Raw genomic sequence first — 22,340 nt, 5'->3', positions numbered from 1 at the left:
ATGAGTGGCTGTGTTAAAATGTTACTTACGAGGGAAAATGCCTGAAGTTTGTAAATAGAACTCTATTTCTTTTTCTTATTATTATTCAGTTTAGAGAGATCATTGTTTTCATGGCACCCAATCAGAGACTTGCTTCCATTATCTATCTTAAATAGACAGATAAAAGGTAATTGATGATACATTTCCATGTACATATGAACATAGTAAACCCCTGTGTATTTTACATATATAACTTTTAATTTTCAATGTCCTTTTTCCTAGAATGCAAATATAAGGTAGTCATTGATTTTAATTTTTTTTTTAAATACTGAAAAGGTAGTTTTAAATTATGACTAATACAGAACAAATACTAGAGATGCTCAGGCTCTTTTCCCCGAGAACCAAACATACTCGAACTTAACAGATCCGAGAACCGAGCCGACTTTCGTGTGCCCTCAGAATTAAAAACGAGGCAAAATGTCATTGTTACGTCGTCGGATCTCGCAAGTTTTTGGATTCTATAAGTAGGTAGAAAAGAAAGAGGAGGGGTAGCAATGTTCTTCAAAGTCTCCAGTGACATCCAGGAGAGCTCCATTGCTCCATTGCTAATTGTCATTGCTGAAATAGAATTAATAGGGCTGGCAGGCTTGGTCTTCTGAATTTGAAGTTAAATTGTATGGTGTTATATAGGTTACACACAAAGTGGAGATCTCCATTGCTAATTGTCATTGCTGAAATAGAAATACTAGGGCTGGCAGGCTTGGTCTTCTGAAATTTGTAGTTCATTTTACGGAAGAGCTGTCACGATTTTAGGGCAATTCTTTTAGACCAGACCAAATGTCAAAATGTTGTGCAGACTCATCTGCATCACCACTGGGTGTCTTGGGAAAGCTAAGTTTTTCCTAGCAGCAATTTCCAGAGAAACTGAAGGAGGAGAGGTAATTGTGTTATGGACCAATTGAGCTGTCAGCTTGCTGACCAGGAGCATATTGCATCTATTGAGATGTGGGTCAGTTGGAAAGAAAGAAAAGACATAGCTCCTAAACCTAGGATCAAGCACAGTTGCCAAAATATAATGATCCGATTTCAAGATGTTGATAACTCTTGCATCCATGCAAAGCGAATAAAGTACTTAATCTACAAGTCCAACATAATTAGCGGAATTGCTTTGCTTCATTTCCTCCTTTAATTTCTCTGGCTGCTTTTCAAAAAGTCTAATTAGGGGAATCACTTGACTCAAGCTAACAGTGTCTGCACTCTCTTCACAGGTGACTACTTTGCGTGGTTTCAGTACCTTGCACAACACCGAAAGTATTCTCCACTGCGCTGGACTAAAGTACATTCCCCCTAAATTCTATTCTTCTTGCAGGTGCTGCATTCTCCTACATGTTGTTGCAGAATCCCAAAAATGACGCTAAATATTTTGGGACACAGACAGCATCTCCTGCATTTCATTGTCATTTTTTTAAAAGTTCTGTACCACAAAGTTCATTGTGTTTGCAAAACACGGAATGTGATGGAATTCCCCCCGCTGTAATGCTCTAACAATATTGGTGGCTTTATCAGAAATCACATATCCTCAGGAGAGTCCAAGCAGGATAAGCCATGCTGCAATGACATCCCTTAGTTTTTCAAACAGATTGTCAGCCGTATTACCTCTGACCTGCGCCTCTTCTCGCCTTTAAGACTTCTCCCGTGTTGCTCCCCATTTGTGGAATTCCCTACCACGCTCAATCAGACTTTCCCACAGCCTTCAAATCTTTAGATGCTCATTGAAAACCCATCTCTTTTTCAGAGGTGACCTTATCATCGATAACACTATTCACACTCTGAGCCACACTCGCTCCTCTTGTTTCAGCTGTGCCCTCTTCCCTTTAGAATGTAAGCTATCTAATGAGCAGGGTCGTCCATACCCTTTCCTTTCATGATTCCATTAATTTTGTCTGCCTTGTCTGTTTTTGTTTTACGTATGTCTTGTTTTATGTATGTCCTTGTCTTCCCTACTGTACAGCACTGTGGAGCACTGTGGTGCCTTATAAATATACGATAATAATAATAATAATTATATGCCTCTTAGTGAAGCAGATAATACACAGAGTAGCCTGCCTCTGAAAAATGTGATGTTCTTGGGTACATGCTGCTGGTGTCCCTGCTGGTGAAGGCGAATCACCAACCCAGTGGGCTGCCACAATCATATAATCTAGAGTTTGCCCAGTTCCATTTGTCCACATATCTGCGGTTAAGTGTACAGCAGGTAGAATGGCATTTTGTAGCCCAATAACTACATTTTTACGAACCTTCTGCTAGAGGTGAGGAATAACTTTTCTAGTAAAATGGTGTTGTGATGGAATTTGGTAACTGGGACACAAGACCTCAAGTAACTGTCTAAAACCAGCTACATTAATAGTGGATATTGGACGCAGATCTAATACTAGCTTAGTCGCCATGGCGTCTGTGATCCGCTTTGCCACTGGGTGACGGCTTTCATAATTGCTTTCACTTGCAAACATTTGTTTAACAGTCAATTGTTGTAAACTACTAGTAGTCTTCTTCTTGGTCTGCTTCTGGGATGAAGATCCACCCCCAGCAGAAGGAGCAGCAGCAGTGGGCCTAACACTCAAGGATTCTTCTGAGGAGTCCTGGATAGGGGAAGAGTCATCTCGCCTTAGAAACTTACAGGACTAACTCCGATCACTTGTGAGGATATTGGTGAGGAAGTTGTTGGGGTGTAGATTGCAGGTGCTGGGATCTAGATGAGAGAAGGGAGGTAGTTGATGCTGGACTGCTTGTTATTATTTTTTAGCATAAGTTTCTGATTTTCACAAAAGCTTCCTATCAACTCACTTCAAATGGCGTAACATGGATGAGGATCCTAGATGATTAATGTCCCTACCTCTACTGACTGTGGCTTTACAATGCTACAAATGGCTAAACAACTGTTGTCAGGATTTGGGTAAAGATAATTCCACACATAAGAGGGTTTTTTTTTGGTCTTATGCCCAGGCATGACAATGGCCTTCTTCTTATCACTGGCAAGAACGGTTGCAGTCTTTGTTTGAAAGTGTATGAAAATAATATTGTGACCTGTGAGGTGGTCAAAATTGACTGCAAATGACTTGAAATTAGTGTTATTGAGGTTAATAATAATGTAGGGGGTAAAAAGCAAACATATGTGATTTTAGCAAAAAAAAAATAGGGATTTTAGCAAAAAATAGGGATCCAAAACCAAAACACGCAAGGGCGGTTTTGACAAAACCAAAACCAAAACCCGAAGTTAATCCAGATCCAAAACCAAAACCAGAACACGGGGGTCATTGAACATCTCCAACATATACATATACCAGTGATGGGGAACTGGCAGCCCTCTGAGCCTTCATCTGCAGCCCTCTGCTCCTACCTGCTGTATTGTAAGATTTGTCTGTTGTAGCTTGTAACAATTGTTTAAAGTGTTTGCTGATATGTTTTAAGGGTAATGTGTGTCCCTTTTGAAGATTGGAGGCCGCACATGTGGCCCTTGAAGTGTATTAGGTTGCCCATCAGTGACATACACACTATCCAGAATGTTTTATGTCAGCAACATATCTGTGACTGTTCTTCTTTTAGGCTTAGTTGCTTACTGTAGCGGAGGCTCTTGCATCAAGAAGCGATGTCCACCTGTGAACACTGACGTCCTTATGTTGAATGCAAGCTACACTTAAACTTAAAAGGTGAAAATGGATCTCGTAGTTTACTCTGTACTCAGAGCTGCGCATATTGGCCCCGCCAAGTACGCAAAAGGCGTACAATTAGTAAGAAGTGTATCCTACATTAAATGCATGCAATACACTTTAAGTATATCATACTATATGTGCTGTAATCCCGCCAAAAAAGCGCACCCACTGGAGTGCATAATTAATTATAACATTAGGGTTGCTTTGTACAGTAAGCGAGAAGTTAAATGGGACTGGAGGCATAACGATAGGCTATATTTAAGTAGCAAAGCTATGTTTCATTTACGTGTCTAATAGCCTAAAAGCAACTAAAGTTGCTATTGTATGTGAAAATAAAATAAAACAAAAACTCTCCTTTATATTTTCTCAACTAGTCATATACATAAAACAAATAACATAAATAACATATACATAAAACAAATAACATAAAATAACAAAGCATAAATAACTCTATGCTTTGTAAAATCTTCCCTATCAGATGCAGTGACATTGCTGGCTACTTTCTAGGTGGCTCCAGAACAGGCGTTTATTTTTCCTTTGAAGGTTATGGTGTGTACGGTCACCTAGTGTGCACAGTGACGTTGGAAGGATGATCTAAGGCTTGAGTCGAGTCTGGCAGGTGACAAAATACACTGGAGGCTGCTGCAAAGGTTTTTGAAGAAAAAAACAGTAAACTGAAACGTAATGTACTAATTTTTTCCTGAATACATATTTTTAATGAAACAAAATTAATTATGTTAATGGTGGCTTTTAGCCCAGGAAAAATATAGAAAACCATAGTGAGTGAGGTGTACTGGTTTTCTGTATAATAGCTACATAGTTTATCAGGGTACAAATGGCACAAATCCATCAACCCTTTGTATATTCTGGCTGTATTGATCCAGACGAAGGAAACATGATACCCATAGGAAGGCAGCTGACAATATAACCTCAGTTATTTATTACATTCCTAGTTGTAGCCAAGCATTGCACACAGTTGCCCATGATGTTCTCCATAAATTGAGGTTAGGTCATGGAAGGCAGCTGATGCCCATTTGCCTGTTGTATCATCTACTTGTCTGACGACATCTATACTGTAGTTTTGTATTCTCTCTCTGTTTAGGTGTATCTTAGTTCACAATAATCTTCTTCAATGGCAGATGGGATGACATTTACAAGTTTTAACTTCCCTATGTATTATGCTAAATGTTAAACCACGTGCAGAGCCCTAAAAAAATAGTTCACTTGCAGTGAATCTATAATGTTGGCACTGATCATCCCGGAGAAGTGTGAAACAGAGAGGAACATTGAGCACTGTAGATGGTGGCATCTAATTAACAATGTGTGCTCAGTGGCACTGAACCTCTCTATTAGTAATGTTCTGCTGTAAGTTTTTTCTATTTCTTTTTAGGCAAGATCACATACAAATTTTCCAGATCTTTGTTTCATCTCTCTTTCTATCTCTCTAGCCTTCTTTCAATATTATGAGAGGTAGAAACAATGATCTGGAAAGTTGTATGTTACCTAGTCTAAAAAGCAGAACATTATTGGATAATAGAGAGGTTCAGTGCCACCAGGCACACATAGTCAATCAGATGCCACCATCTACAGTCCTTATTGTTCCTCTCTGTTTCACATTTTTCTGGGGTGACAAGTGCTCTACCTCTTTAGGGCTCCGCACATGATTTAAGTTAAAACTTGGCTCAGAATGGATTGGATTGGGAGCTACATGTCATACTGTTCCCTACTGTGTCACGCTGGAAGTGTTGCCAGAATACAAAAGAGTATAAGGAGCATTTCTCTTCCAATTATGGTTTCCCCATGTAAACCAATATCTTAGTAAGCTTAATTGGTTATGGGAAATCACTATTTCATTTCTGAACATCTTTCTACTCTCCTTCATATTTTTGACATCAGGCTGCAAAGCACTAATTATCAAAGCAAACTAACTAATTATCCTTTAACATTAACAAAATCATTCTGGAGAAAAAAATATGTATGTATTTTAAGTGAAAATGTATTTAATAAGGTCTGCAGAAATGTGCAGCAGGTTTATGAATGACAAAACTTCTCAGGAAAACTGTTTTTGTCTTGTGTTTGGTAGTTGTTGCGGAACTTTTCACTGTGGTAATGTAGCTTTAAATCACATCAAGGAAAAGTTGAATCAGAGAGAGCCTTGACTGAAAAACAAAGACCAATAACTTGCTTGAGAGGTGACATTGGTTTACTTCTCACTGTCAGTCACTTGTGACCTTGGACAAGAACCTTTTTTTGTCCAGGGTTTAAAAATAGACGGCAAATGAAGCAAGTTAGGTAAACTGTGTGTAAAAAATATATGTTTGTGCATTTTTCACAATATGTGCTAATATTGGAAATACTACAGAAAGCATCAAATATCTGCATACTGGACAGAGGTGACATAACAAGCAGCATTTTGCTATTAATATAAGCAATAGCAGCAATTTCACTCCAGAAAATCAGTCCTAACCAGATTACAATACATACATAAACCTGTAGAGGAAACAGATAGGGCTTGATGTAGAGTCAGACGTGAGTCCGACTTCTAAGCACAAAAAGTGCTTTGGCGACTGCGCATGAGTAGTAGCCCAGAAACCGTCTCAGTCTGAGAGCTGACGGAGACGAATCTCCCCTTTGCACCTCTCTCTACGGTTAGTGAGGCTGAACAGAGCATTCAGTGGGTGAGCCTAGCAATGTAAAGGCGTGTCCACGTTCTTTACGTGCTAAACAGAGCTAGAAGTAGACGCAGATAGGTCTCTAGGAGACGTATTTGTTGCGGGTGCTTTCTCATGATGTAAGATCTGTGCTGATTATGATGTCCATCAGCACAGACCTTGATATATTAAAAAATAAGCAAATAAATAATTACATTTAAAAAAAAAAAAAAACGCCATGCCTCCCTCCCCCCCCAAACAGCTTAACCAATCCTAGCGTGACTGGGGAGGCATAAAGTGTGGGGTCCTCCCGAATTTACTATTATCTGCGCAAGGTTTTCCCAGCCTGTGCTGGTGGAGCTATAGCAAGAAAACCTTCATAAGCGACAAAATACTAGCTGTTAAGAGCTCCCGTCAAAAATGATCTCTTTGCATCAGTTCAGTCATATATATAACATGAGGATTTCCCATGGCCTGGATCTACTGGGCGATGGGTGCCAGGACATGCTGACACTTGTGGTTTTGCTAAGTGCTAGCATGTGTATGCTGGTGCTTGTAGTACTACAGGCGCCAGCATGACCAAACACTTTAAGGCAGCCTGGGCATCAGGCGCGGGCTGGCACAGTCCAGCCCGGGGGGGCGCACAGGCGCTCGCATCACTTGACAGGTGATGCAGCCGCAAGTAAAATAAAAGAAAACCATGAATCCACTGGGCATTCTGGGACCTGTAGTGCACCAGGGACAAAATGTATGTGGCAGGGGTGTGGTAAGAGCCCTAGTGCTATCAGCACTGGGCTGGTTAACCTAAGGGGGACGCATTTTTTAATGGTAACAGCAAATAATTAATGGGATGGTAGAAAGCAAAGACAACCTCTGTTTATTTTAATGACTTTACAACTGGATGTTATGTCTGCCCAAATCTGTACCTTACTGTGTTAGGACACACATGTATGATGATGGTAAAACTGCCTTTCTAGACAATGAAAGACAAGCATGATGTGTACCTGAGGTCTCATCCACTCTTTCATCCACCATGTGGTCTTTCTGATGAACCCATTCACTGTTGCACTTGAAGTAGATTTGTGTGGCCGGACTGGCCTTGCAGTACAAGTTTACTGGCTTGTTTTTCACAATGTAAGCTTCTTCTGGCTCAATGAGAAAATGGGGCAACGGCTCCGGCGGATCTGACGGGAACGTCTCTGGGAGTTCATGAAAGAAATCATCATCTGTAATAAAAAAAAACATATTAACTAATTACTGTTTATTGATTTAGAAAACACTTTATATTTACTGCAAAATATGACGTTACATTAATACTACATCAGAATGTGATGATACAATGAATACATCGCATCACCACACCTCCTCCCCAATTGTCATTTGACCTTTTTGCAGGAGGACTCTGGATAAGTTGGCAAGTATGGGGTACATCAGTATTCATTTCATACATTCACATTTATGTATGACACATATAACAAATATCCTTCAGAAACATTAGGGCATATATAAATGGACATACTCCTTAGGCAACAAACTGTGTGAAATTATGATGTCACAGTGAAAATGGAACTGTCAGTCCTGACAAACATCAGTCACAGAATGCTAGTCCTTACCTGTCTATTTTATGTGAGAACTGAAACACACAAATCATAAGACACCATACATACTGTCACAGCTCCATATTCTGTATGTAACTGCCCTGAGACATTGATCCATACTCTATATTACTGATATGCAATTATCATCATCATTTATTTATATAGCGCCAGCAAATTCAGTAGCGCTGTATAATTTGGGACAAACATAGTAATAGACAATACTGGGTAATACAGAGAGGTAAGAGGGTCCTGTTCACAAGCTTACAATTATAAAATCATGTGGCAAACAGCAGTGCTAAAAATACAGTTTTAGTAAAGATGCTGCTCTAACTTAATTTACCTATACACACAGCAATTTATTTCTCATAATGCAGACTTTTCAACATTTGGAAATTTAGAATCAGGACAAACACAGTAAGGGGCGTGGACTCGTCATGATGAGGAGTGACAGTGTTACCATGGGGCATGTCATGTTCTCTTCTGAAGTGCTAGGCCATCCATGACCCCGCCCCATTCCCTTTAAAAAATAGCATAAGGGACGTGCTGCACCAGCTCATTGCCCAACAGTGTCAGCAAACGGGACAAAAGTCCTAATTGTCAGGATGAAAGGACAGCCTCCTAGAATCGGAACTGTCCCACCTAAATATGTTACAGTAACAGTTTGAAGGAATCTATAATGTGTGCACACAACAGATCTTAATCTAAAAAAATGTTCAAAAATAATATTATCCAAATTGAAAATTTCTCATAGTCCAATACTGATGGCATTGCAGTATGTGTGGGCAAACTGAACATTCATAAATAAATTATCCCTTTTCTCAACAATCATGTGCCATGTGACTGTGGTTGCCATGGTAGTCCATAATACTGTGCAGAATTAGAATTCATTAATAGCAACTTGAAGAAAGAAAACCAAGGAAAATTATAAATACCAACATTCTTTTTATAGCCCGCACAACGATTTCTGTTAAAAAAAAAACACCCTTCATTTATTCATGGGTTTACTGCTTTAATATATCAAGTATCAGAATTTAATTAGGCTGAATATGTACAAATCGGTCACTAAAAATATTGTGTGTGAAAGGATCTTCTGATTATTGACATAGCTGGTGTGGGTACCCTAACGCTTCTCATTGTGTTCTCTGTGCAACCATGTCATGCACAACCAGCTTCCTGCAAAACAGTTAGTGAAAAAATTGTTCCAATCAAACACACTTGAAAGGTAAAAGGTTTTGTAAATCATTACAATTAATGTGATGTTTCTCTGGGGAGAGTGAGAATATATTACTAATAATTACATTTATAGATTTTCTTTTGTGACCTGGCTGCATTTGCCACTTAGCAGGTAACACACTCCACTGATGCAATAGATATATCATCATTTTATTTACTTTGGTTTTTACACTGCAGCCTAGCTGGATGCATCATTATCATACTGAATATAGGATTACTTCTGTGATGTTTGCAAGACTTTTCTGTGAATATATATATATATATATATATATATATATATATATATATATATATATTGCAAAAATATAAATGTGTGTGTGTGTGTGTGTGTGTTGTGCCTGAGAAATGCCATTTCTGGAGACCTTTTGAGTCACTGTTTTGCTTACAGGGCACCATGTTCTGAATCCCCAGTGTGCAGAGTAATGATTCCGAACCCTAATCTGTAGCAAAAATAAGCAAATGAACACGAAAACAGCTCTTTTGTGTTTAAGTCTCAATTCCAGGCAATCAAACACTCCCCCTGCTTCTTTTATCCATATTCACCATCTGTCAATATGTATAATATAACATATAACTATTGTAATTATTATTATTATTAATAATAATAATAATAATAATAATAATAAAAATAATAGTAAATCAATATTCATTGTATTGGATTATAATACGGATTCTCTGTCTCCAATTAAATGACGACATACATGCCTAGTTAAAACTGACATTCCCACTGCTTCTTTCATCCATATTCATCATCAGTCAATTTGCATAGTGTAATATATAGTTCTTGTTATTAATAATAATAATAATAATAATAATAATAATAATAATAATAGTAAATTAATATCTAATGTATCGGATGTTAATACGGATTCTCTGTCTCCAAGTAAATGGAGAAATACATGCACAGTCAAAACTAGCATTTTGTTCTAGGGTAGCACAGTGGCCTAGTGGTTAGCACTTCTGCCTCACAGCGCTGGGGTCATGAGTTCAATTCCCAACCATGGCCTTATCTGTGTGGAGTTTGTATGTTCTCCCTGTGTTTGCGTGGGTTTCCTCCGGGTGCTCCGGTTTCCTCCCACACGCCAAAAACATTCTGGTAGGTTAATTGGCTGCTATCAATATTGACCCTAGTCTCTCCCTCTCTGTCTGTTTGTCTCCCACTCTGTGTGTCTGTGTGTGAGTGTGTGTCTATATTAGGGAATTTAGACTGTAAGCTCCAATGGGGCAGGGACTGATGAGTTCTCTGTACAGCGCTGTGGAATTAGTGACGCTATATAAATAAATGATGATGATGAAATAAAGTACAATAAGAATAATAGCTCAACATCAATTTTATCCAGTGTTAATATGGATTAGATGCTTCCAATTAAATGGCGAGGTTTGGAGTATGTGAGAACCAATGTACGCAGACAAAAGTGGTGTTTAAGAACGAAGAGATTTAGATGTATTTAAAACAACAACACAACTAAAATGACAGATCTTTTGTCTCCTAAATATCTACAGACATTATTATCATAATAATGGAACTATCCATCTGCAAACAAGTTATTTGTGTGACACACACACTGCTTTATTTCTCATCTCTTTCAATGAAAGTTATTTTACCAAAGTAATGCTTACAGTGCCGCACTGTCATTCTTCTTTCACTATTGTTTTGTTAACAATGCAGAAGAGGTACCATTATTTTAATAATGCTTCATGTTTTTCATTTTTTTTTATTTTGTACAAATGTAGCCATGGAGTACTGCAATTGGGGAGGGGAAATGGCACAATGGAGCCAAACAACTAATAAATCGACTTAGACTTGATTCCACTACATTTTCATACTTCCCAAAATATATGTTTTGTAAGAAGGGGGCGTGACCCTTCTATTGAGGGCGTAGGGCCTGATTCATTAAGGATCTTAACTTGAGAAACTTCTTATTTCAGTCTCCTGGACAAAACTATGTTACAATGCAAGGGGTGCAAATGAGTTTTCTGTTTTGCACATAAGTTAAATACTGACTGTTTTTTCATGTAGCACACAAGTATCAACTTTAAATTTCAGTGTACAAATAAGCTATCAAGTATTTGTGTGCTACATGAAAAAAACAGTCAGTATTTAACTTATGTGCAAACCAGAATACTAATTTGCAGCTCTTTCATTGCATGGTTTTGTCCAGGAGACTGAAATAAGAAGTTTCTCAAGTTAAGATCCTTAATGAATCAGGTCCGTAGTCACATCTTGGGGCATGTCTATTACTTCTGAAGTGCTAGCTGCCCCCAACACAGCTCCTGGAGACACCTCTCCATTGCTGCTGGCACTCCTCATCACCTCTAACCCGGGACAAACAATCTCTGGGGCACAGTCCCCCAGAATTGGGACTGTCATGCCTAAACCGGGACGGTCATAACGTATGCATTTGTGATATTAGCCAGGCAGTTGGGTTGGATAGTCTGGTTCAAGTGTTACTGGATTATACCATATCTTCCAACATTTGCATGATTCATCGAAACGAGCCCCAGATTCACCCTATCATGTTCTCATTTTGCTGAATACATATCTCAACCATATTAGCCACACCCCTTTTCAGGTCCCAAAATCAAGACTCCAGTGACTTTTGACAGGTTTAATTTGATCCTACTATGATTAAATTGCCTATGTGTCAAATTACTATACAGCCTTCATTGTACAACATAATTTGACATTATAAAGAGGCATGCAATTAAAGGCTACATCCATAAAAAGTGTAAATCCCTTTCATACATACAATTTATTCTATAACCTTTCTATATAATAATTTATCACTAGTTTCCTGCAACACAAAAGGTATAATTTTCATGACTAAGTGTATTTCTCTTTCAAATAACACAAGTAAATAACTGCCAGTTTTGGATAGTAAAATATAGTATCCATTACACTTTCAATATGGAATTTATTGAGTGATGCTGTAACTTCAAGTTAAAATGAATGGTTGCAAACCTAATTGTATATGCATCTGCTTGCTTTTCTCTTGGGAAGATTAAGATGCATTGCAGCCTGCAGGTTAGTTAGCTGTGAGCTACACGTATACTTTGATTTACATTAAGTGTTACAAAAATGCCTGAGCATTACCTTGTGAAATTAGTATGAGCAGGTGCTGGTGGTGTTATAAGGATGGTTCACCTTTTATCTTTCTGCTTATTAACTGCCGAGTCTGTGGTGAGCGAGGTCTGAGGCTAGATTAGCTATGTGGAAAGCATTATACTCCAGGGAATTTTGCTTTTAACAGTCATCAATATCTATAATGGTTGTGAAATAACCTTTGTCAAATACAAAGGAAAAGAAGGAAAGATGTCATGCTTATTTTGAAGATCTGTACAACTGAGGGAACTACAGATAGCTAAAATGGTAAAGAAAATAATTAAATATGTAGTAGTAACTATGTAAAAGAGGTTCCGTATACCATAATAATCAATCAGACCTTTGCTTTCATTTCTTTATCTGTACTAGAAAAATAGGTCAGAATTTATTGCTTGCTATGGAATAAATGAAAACAAAAATGTTTTTGCCAGTTTTCATAAATGTCCCGAATTATGTTTTAGAATGGTGTGATCTTTAGGGTGTTGAACAAAATGCTCACTGGATGCTGCCATAATACTGAGGAAGTGTAAGCCCTTGCACATGGACAGCAAACATGCATAATAAGCCTAATTCCAGGGTTATAAATTATACATAAGCGCGCGCACAGGGTGTGCCAATAATGCACAGCCGAATTCTCACACTGCAGCTGCTTCTCTCAAATGAAGGAAGAGGGATGAAACAGAGTTGCTGTGCATGCTCAGCTGCAGCCGCTCCTCCCATGTTCCTCTGCAGAAGTGAGGACGTCTGGAGTCCGTGTGGTAACTCTAGAGGTGAGTTGCACATAGGAAAACAGAGCTGCTTACATATGTTTTATTAGTGTGTGCGTGTGTGTAAACATTGGTGGCTGTACTGTGTGGCATAATATCATACTTGCCTACTTTGGGCAAGTTCTTTCCGGGAGAGGGGCGTGACTGGAGGGCAGGAGGGGGTGGGGCATTTCCAAACGTGTAATTTTGGCCTCGCCCCGCAACTGAAATGCCGTTTTGTCGCAGGGGGCGGGGCCATAATGATGTGGTTCACCCCGAATCACCCCGAATCACTGCGAATCGTGCCATTTTGGGACAGCAGTAGCGGGATGCAGGAGATTTGCCTGTCCCCCTTCGGGAGTCCGTGAGACTGACCCGAATTTCGGGAGTCTCCCAGACATTCCAGGAGAGTTGGCAAGTATGCATAATATCAACTGAGGGGAACTTGTATTCGGCATAATATGAAATGGGGATATTACTGGGGGCACCTCTAGACACCCTCCCTCCTAGGCGATGCTAGACACACACCCCTCTGGTGGCAAGCTGCAGTGCAGATAACCCCTTGCTCTGGTTCCCTGGGTGCACACACTAATGAAATCTCCTGTACGTGCCTCTGCTGTAGTACTTGCAATACGATTAATGTGCATATGTAAGAAATATGCACATAGTTTTATTTGGAATCTCCATGTGACAAGATATTACAAGAATCCTTAATTGCTTTGCATTGTCAGATTCACATTAGTTACATATAACATGGGGATAATTGCTCATTATAACTAATGAGTGTCTTTTATATATAACATTATTACATTTTCTACATACACGTTAATGCACATGTGAAAGAGCTCTAAGTAAATAAACATTTTTTTACTCATTTAATCTCTCCGATATCACAATTCAAAGAGAAATAGACAACTAGGAGATCTTCATCTGCATACAGTTTGCCACTGATCCACTTATTTTAAGAACTGAAAATTAACTATTTAATAGGAAAGTTAAAACGAAGCACAAACGATGAATGGCCAAGCTTTGCTTTACTGTTTTACACTTCAGTTATAAGCTGTGTCTTTTACTGGATGTGACAGAGGGGAGAAGAAATAGATTTGGGTTTTTAACAAATCAGCCAGGGAAAGTCTTACTTCCATGCTTCAAATAATGTTTCATGTTCTGGATAAAAACAGGAAAACAGAAATACAAAATTGGCAAACTATAAAGATGCTGCTGTAATTCAGTCTCAAATGGGTTCAAGGTCTCCCTATCGTGTTGTCCTTGGCAGGTTAGCAAAGATACCAATATTATTCTACTACGCCTACAAGGGAAACAAGGCTAAATGTTACCATTGAGCTTTATTCCTCTATCTGGCAGTGACCCAAGTCATATATGCCACCTCAAACTGTTGCAATAAAAGGATTTATTTAAAACATCCATATACCAGTGTCCATTAACAGTCATAAAACATGACACTAGATCAGAGAACTATCAATTTTCCAAGAAGTATTGTTTTCTTTTCAAAATAATAATAGACTTTTCCTCTCGATCGCACATTAGCCCTGAAACTGTGGCACAATCCTCACCCAGTTCACACTCTAAATACCTAATTAAAGAAGGACATGTAACATGGTGAATATGGACACTGTTCAATATCTGATACGTTCTAATAAACCATTCTTCATACAGTACAAACACAGTGATACAGTCACAGGATGAAAGTCCATCCTATAATATATGAACAGATAAATATTGACATGACTTTTATGTCACATAAGCCAAGTTACTAAATAAAGTAACTCTATTTGGAATCAAAGAAATCTTTGTAGTGTGTGAGCAAATGAATATCTACAGTGTTCACATTCTATAGAATCACAAATTATGGGCTATTTAATATTTTTCTTTGGGACATATGGTGTGATTGGGTCAATTCCTGAACTTGTGCTTCATCTCACTATGTACCACACTTTATTTGTATTGTTAATGGCAATGGCTCTTTGTGTAACATGGGGAACGTTGCATAGTTAAGTGCATGCTTGCCAACTTTGGAGATCTCCAAATTTGGTCATGTCTTGGGGGCACAGCCATGCTAATTGCAGCATTAGGCCCCGCCCCGCTATACAATACCAATTTCAGCCTATTATATATAGCAGGGGGTGGAGCGAGGATGATACGATTAGCCCCACCTTTTCACCAACAAAGGAGGCAGGATTCGGGAGGCTCTCCTGCTCTCCCGGGAGTCCAGGAGAGCTATCAAATTTGGGAGTCCCCCGGACATTCTGGGAGAGAAGGCAACTATGTTTAAGTGCAATGGCACGGGTAATGCACCAAGTGGCAACTGTTCTATCTTGCCATTTGTGTAAAATAAACATGTTCCATCTTTAACATTTATGCTGGCTCGCCATCTTCAAGGGGGTAAATCACATGCAGCCATCAGTTTATGCCTGGTGCCTATTGCCAAGTTACTCAGTGCAAACTGCTGGTCAGATGACACGGTGGTCGGGGCTAGGGGAAGGCATAGGATAGCAAATACTGGCCCTCCTTGAGATGGGGTATTTGCATAAAAAGTATCTAGAAAATTTGCTATGGAGTGTATCTAGAAAATAGACATATCATTGCGGTTATATTTACAAAATGCAAAATTGAACTTTTAGGGTGTTGCATTTTTATTTGTTACACTTTTATTATACATAAATATAATGAAGAGTAAGTTCAATGTTTTTGTCCTAAAGTTATGTGTTATAATATATAATATGGCAATTTTTTCTGTAATAAAAACATGCACAGTACAATACAGTGAAAACCATGAAATGTCCTCCTGCTTCTCTTTCATAAGTCCCTGAGCTGTCACAAAGTGCTTAATATGCACATGTAGTAACCTCTGCACCAGTGACCACATGTCTTCCTTCTAAAACCATTTGAAAAGTTACTTTTGGATACAATAATTATACATTATACACAAATACACCAGGGTTATTAAACTTGCAGAAGGAGTGCCCACAGGGAATTTTTATTATATACTGTATAACACAGTACAAGCAAACTGCATAAACATGTTTTCACCACAAGACGCCATTCCCGCTACAGAAATGCTAACAAAATATACCGAACAAATATTTCCAGTGTAGCTTCACTGAATAGTCTCTTTGCTGAAGGCATAATATCATCAAACTTGTATCATTTTAGTGTATGGTGAAACACAACCATCAGAGTCATATATAATTAATAGCTATTTTGTGTAGAGACAGTTTTGTAGAAAAGTTACTTTTCACTATGCAGCAAACAGTTGGTAAAAGATATAGGGGTCTGTTTATTATTATGAAATGAAGCTTTTCCAGCTTCACGGGACCCCATAGATGGTAGGCTAATAGCACTGTGAGATGGCGCTAGTATGTAGCCAAATGCAATGCTTTTTGCTGATTGATAAATCCCTAGCGTCGCAGTCTGCAAAAGGTACTGCAGTAACAAATGAAAAGTAGGTTAATGCAGGCGAAATCTTTGATTTATCCTGTGCTAGTTAACGCCTTCATAAATTGATTGAAGACCTGTGATAGTCAATCTATTTAACAAATTTCGTTAGCCCAAAAATACGGAGAAAACAGCTGTTTTTTCCGGATCTTTGGGCTAATTCAGTTTGTTAAATAGACCCCATCATTACAAAATTACTGAAAGTGTCTATAGCCTAAGTGGCTTGAGCTCAGTTATGAGTGAACACAGCAAGAGGTAGCACAATGTGAGACCTCAATGCTCTTGTAGTATTACAGTGAACCAGCGCACACAAGGAAGTGATTCTACACCAGGGGTCAGGGAACTTTTTTACCTTTTACTTTCAAATATATTTAGATACGCCGAAGTTACCCCCTTGATTTGAAAGGAAGGAAATCATATATTATTAATTATTGGAATTCAAAATTTTATTGAATCTATTCAAAATTTCTCTGACAGCTTCAATTTCAAAACTTCAGGTTTTGGAGAAATGATGTTGCTTCATTTTTCATACGAGAGCATCAATATTGGGGCATTTTGATGTCAGAGCAATTTAGATACAGTCTTCAGCGTCCAATCGATTTCTTTGCTTTGTTTTTATGTTCGTTAGAGTGGAAAATCCTTGTTTGCAAAGGTAGGTTGTTGCAAAAGGCAGCAACTTTTTGACTGCCTCCTCATGTGCAATTTTGAATGCCTTTGCAACTGTTGACATCCAAAAATATGACAGATCTGCTTTGTTTTCGAATGCAATACGTGCTTCATTATTGCATCGAAGCTCAAGAAGTGCCTCTGCCAACCCTTAAGGCTCTTCTCGTACAACAGCAATTTCACATTTAAAGGGGTCTATAATCCAACTGACAGCACGTGAATCGGCAGCTTTACCCCCAGGAATTTAATTTGTACCCCATTTGGGGTAATCTACCCCTGGTCCCTGACCACTGTTCTACACCAATCAAAGAAATATGTAACTTGATCTCTTTGGAACATTTGATTACAGAACATTGTCGGTCATGTGCAAAAGCAGAGATAAAATACTGTTTTGTGAAATGATGCATCTACTTTTGCACACATGTACAAAATGTACACATGGTGGCATCTGTGTGGTAAAAACATTTACCGTTAAACAGTGCCACGTAGAGAGCGTATGTATAAATATAATTTACTCCACAACAATTTTTTTGAGGCTTGATAATATTGCAAAGATTTCTAAATCAAGGTGTTACCATTGCCGTTCTATATATTGCAATAGTAATGACTCGAGACATGGCTTCCTAATTTATGCTCTAAAGCAGTGTTTCTCAACTCCAGTCCTCAGGACCCCCTAGCAGTACATGTTTTCCATATCTCCTTGCTGGAGCACAGGTGTATTCATTACTGACTGACACAGTGTAGCAGGTGGTATAATTATTTCACTGGTCACCTGGAGATCCTGCACTGTTAGTGGGTCCTGAGGACTGGAGTTGAGAAACACTGCTCTAAAGTGAACAAAGGGAATAAGTGAAGACAGCGAGATGATCGGGTAAATGTATTGTCTTTATTTTATATGCATATACTGTTGTAAAAAAAAATAAAAAATCAATGTTAAAATAAACTTTAATGAAGCTTGAATATGATTCTTCCAAGGCGCTTAGCTAACTACATTCTAGACATTGCTATGAACTAGTTAACAAATCCATCATTTTGAAGCTTCTTCAGGTTCCAGGGGGCCCGAGTCATCAAGGAAAGTAAGGCAAAAAAATGAGTACATTTTCTTCTGGACAATCCATGTTGCAATGCAAGGGAGCGAATGAATAATATGCACATAAAGAAAATACTGGCAGTTTTTTCAGGTAGCACATAAATACTTGATAGCTTTATTTAAAATGTAAAGTTGTTCTTGGACATGCCTTATCCTAACTATAAATCTGTCCCCACATTTTAAATTTACCTCCCCCCTCCAATGCAACATGGTTTTGCCCATGTGCAAAGTTGCTTCTTTCTTTGCTTTGCTTTGCTCTCTATAATGATTTAGGCCCTGTGAGTCAAAACAACTGTTGTTATGAGCAATTTAGCCATGAATAACTTTGAATTGTGACAGAAGTCTATTAGCTACATTTTGGAGCCAAGCTTGGCTTGAAAACAAAACAACCTTCATAAAACGATAACCATCGCACTACTAAACTCTGCAGCCAGCTAACGGAAATTTGAACCTTAGCTTAGAATGGGAAATGCTCAGCTAAAGCTTTATCTTGCAAACTCCTGTTTGTACAACTACCGAGGACTTTTCAGTAAGACAATACAGAGAACCACAGGAGTCCTGTGATTTCCATGATGAAAATACTTAAGGTTGGGAACAAAAAGGGCATTCTGCTAAAACTGTGACAGAGTCAAGATTTCACTGAAAGTACTACAAGGACTGTTCATGCAAAGCAGACACTGGAGGTCACTGAAGAAGGACACAGCACATACAAACACAGACATTGTAAAAATTCCTTGGATAAAAAGTCAGCAACTCTATAAATGATAAACACACTCTTGCCACAGGAAAAAGATCAGAAACCATGACCTTTGTGTTGTGCAGTTGTACTGCAATGCAAACTCAATTCAATGAGAAAAAATTCAATTTAAGCAGGAAAAAAAACAATCACTTTCCAATTTAAGATCATATATACTGGTTCGGGTCGAATCTCACCATATCTCCCAACTTTACATTTCTTTTTATTTTATTTGCAGCATATTATTTCCTACTGATCTATATCCTGGTCATTTCTTTTTCTTATTGAATAAGGACTGGTGACCTACAGGACGTCATTAAAGCCACAAATGTGGTTATCTATTAGTGTAGCCCAAACCCTAAATGACTGGATATGTTGTAAATTTTGCACATACATTGTAGGCAAGATTAGTCAATAGATTTCCAATGGTAGGACTCATGGATGAATCACCAAGGGACCCAAATTACCTATTGGTTGATGTCTGCGTATATAGGGTGTTGTGGTTGCCGGCCCACAGAATTTCCAGCCTTGTCTAGTAAACTCCGATTTAATTGTTTTCTGATAATTGAAAACTATTATTTTGGAGTCCACACATACAAATTTAATCAAAATAGTGTCATATGTTTGGCTAGTTTTAAAGTTGCATAACTAAACAGAATAAAAACAGTCACATAGGGGTATATTTACTAAACTGCTGGTTTGAAAAAGTGGAGATGTTGCCTATAGCAACCAATCAGATTCTAGTTATCTTTTATTTAGCACATTCTACAAAATGACAGCTAGAATCTGTAGGTTGCTGTAGGCAACATCCCCATTTTGTCAAACCCACAGTTTAGTAAATCTAGACCATAGTGTCTAACCAGGAACAAAGTCAGCCAAAAGGAAGACTCACTTATAGAAATGAGGAGTGTAGTTTTACAGAACTGATAATCACGGGGAAAATATGATATAAGTATATCATTTAAACACACAGAGCTTAGGTAATGTGTTAATGATATTCAGTATAGATTCTAAATATAGACCACCACTCATCTTAACAAAGGTAGGCAATCTGATGTCAAAACCAGGGCCTGATTATCCAATAGGCTGACTAGGCTGCAGCCTAAGGTGCAAGGCTTTTTGGGTAAGGGGTGCAAACATTTTTGGGGTGCAAAATTATTACAGGGAGCGTTATAAACCCCCAATTTTTTTTTCAAATATAAGAGAATAGTTGTTCTCCAAAGTAAAAAGAAAACATGAAAGAAATGTAGTAAGTTTTTAAGCTTGATGTATCCCCAAAGGCGGAAGGCATTGAGACTTTCTTGAGTGGGACACCTGAGGATAAGCAAGTATGTGATTGTATTGACATTTACTTCAACAAGGTGCTGACACTCTTAGCGTTCACATGGTGATAATGTACATATCTCTTTGATGTCCAATAAGCTGCAAATTTATCTGACTTTGACCCTGATGTGCAGAGAGGCTGAAAAATCTTTTTGCAATGTGCATAAGGATAACTTCACATGAGACCTCCTACCTCTTAGGAACTGCCACTTATAACCAAAAAAGGTTAATTTTAAAGTTAAAGTTTAAATTAAAGTTAATAGTAAATTTAGCCTGATATATAGCTTATACTAATCATGTATGGACATGTTGTAGGAGTATAGCGACTTGGGGACAGTCTACATCACAGGTGGCACTTATGCGTGTGCAAAGCATTGTATTACATGTGTATATCTGCCAAAGTGTATCATGCAGGTGCAATGAAAAGTAAAGAACGATATCCAATTCCTGCCAGCTCTGTACTGATGCAAAATTAAAGTCTGATGCGGCATAACCCTCTCCATTTGTTATATCCATTACAATAATCACATTCTGCAAGTTAAATTCTAATTTTTGCTTTGCTTTACAAGTGCATCTACTTCACATTTCACTAAGAATATATTCACTCTGCCCAACCTCCCCTATGTCTGTGCAAACTGCTGCTTTTCCACAAATAGAGCCATCTTAAAAATGTGTGCCCTTGTGAAAATCTAGCACAAGCCAAGGCACACAGTGACTCTAGAGATACTTCTACTCTGCGGACTGGCTATTTTGTAAATAACCTAATAACCGTGAAAAGTGCAAGGCGAGTCTGCAAAGCTTACAGTCACTCTCTGTTTACTTAGAGAAGAACCTCCTTCTTAGTATGGCCATACTTGCCAACTCTCCCGGAATGTCCGGGAGACTCCCGAAATTCGGGTCGGCCTCACGGACTCCCGGGAGAGCTGGCAAGTCTCCCGCATCCCGCTACTGTCTTCCCAAAATGAAGTGATTTGCGGTGAACCGCGTCATTTTGGCCCCGCCCCCGGAACAAAACGGCATTTCCATGGCAGGGCGGGGCCAAAATAATGCAATTGGCTGCGCCCCGCTCCTCCCACCCTCTAGTCACGCCCCTCTCCCGGAAAGAACTTCGCAAAACTAGGTAAGTATGAGTATGGCAAGCTGCTGCATAGGAGTGAAAGAAAGAATGGTGGTTGTATTTATTTAAGTATAGCTATTTCATGTATGTTATTCAGCTCAGTAATACAAAGCATTTGTAATTATGACTGGCATATTATATTTGATATTTTAATGTGAAATACTAGCTTCACTTGATCTTTATGTTCCACTGTGTTTAGCTTCTGTTCTGCAATGCTGAGTAATAATCCCCAGAGCCCAAGTTCTGCCTATTATCCTGCACGACTCTAGTCTACAGAAGATGTCATTACTGCACAAATCCATGAACGGTTCTATATTGACCAAGACAGTGTTGGGTTGTCTCAATGGTTCTTGTGATCCTCTTACAGCTTGCCCCCACTGACTGGAAGTTATCCAAAAGAAGAGTACTGAACTGTTTCCCATTTTAAACGTTAGCAACACTGGCAGCAAACTATCAAAATAATAATAAAAAAAGAAAAACATAGTAGCCAATATGTAGTGCTTAGAATGCCGGTGAGGGGCTGAGGGGTGATTTATCATACAGTTTAACTGTCCTGTATATGTATATGCTGCTAGAAAAGCTTTATCAGCAGATTAATCTACAGAAAACTTAAATCAGCAGAAATAGCTTTCCTAGTTTATTATCTTGTTCGTTTTACATTCAATTCCTCAGAGTTAAAAGATAACTTTCTATTATTATCAAAATCTACTTTTATATTCAATGAAATGCCTACCATTTGGCCCCTGCATTCGACCAATGACCGTCGCCTCTCGTCCACTCTGATCACCTCATCCCACTCCAGAATTCAAGACTTCTCCCGAGCTGCCCCCCTGCACTGGAATGACCTCCCATGTTCCATGCATTTGTCCCCTAACATGTGCTCCTTAAACGGGCACTCAAAACTCATCTCTTCCTTAAAGCCTACCAACCTT

General features: G+C 38.6%; 1 protein-coding gene across 2 annotated transcripts in view; it reads right to left on the bottom strand.

Annotated features, from left to right (window-relative positions):
• UNC5C (unc-5 netrin receptor C) overlaps nt 1-22,340 on the bottom strand; it is a 270,066-nt gene that overhangs the window by 96,771 nt on the left and 150,955 nt on the right. For both annotated transcript variants that reach the window (XM_075201521.1, XM_075201530.1), the window contains exon 3: nt 7,345-7,566. In XM_075201521.1, the coding sequence (XP_075057622.1) occupies nt 7,345-7,566 (222 nt within the window). The remainder of the gene's footprint in view (nt 1-7,344; nt 7,567-22,340) is intronic.

Source organism: Mixophyes fleayi, chromosome 1 (genome assembly GCF_038048845.1).
Source record: "Mixophyes fleayi isolate aMixFle1 chromosome 1, aMixFle1.hap1, whole genome shotgun sequence".
NCBI lineage: Eukaryota > Metazoa > Chordata > Amphibia > Anura > Limnodynastidae > Mixophyes > Mixophyes fleayi.
The sequence above is the reverse complement of the archived record's forward strand: the minus strand, read 5'-3'. Positions and strand labels throughout refer to the sequence as shown.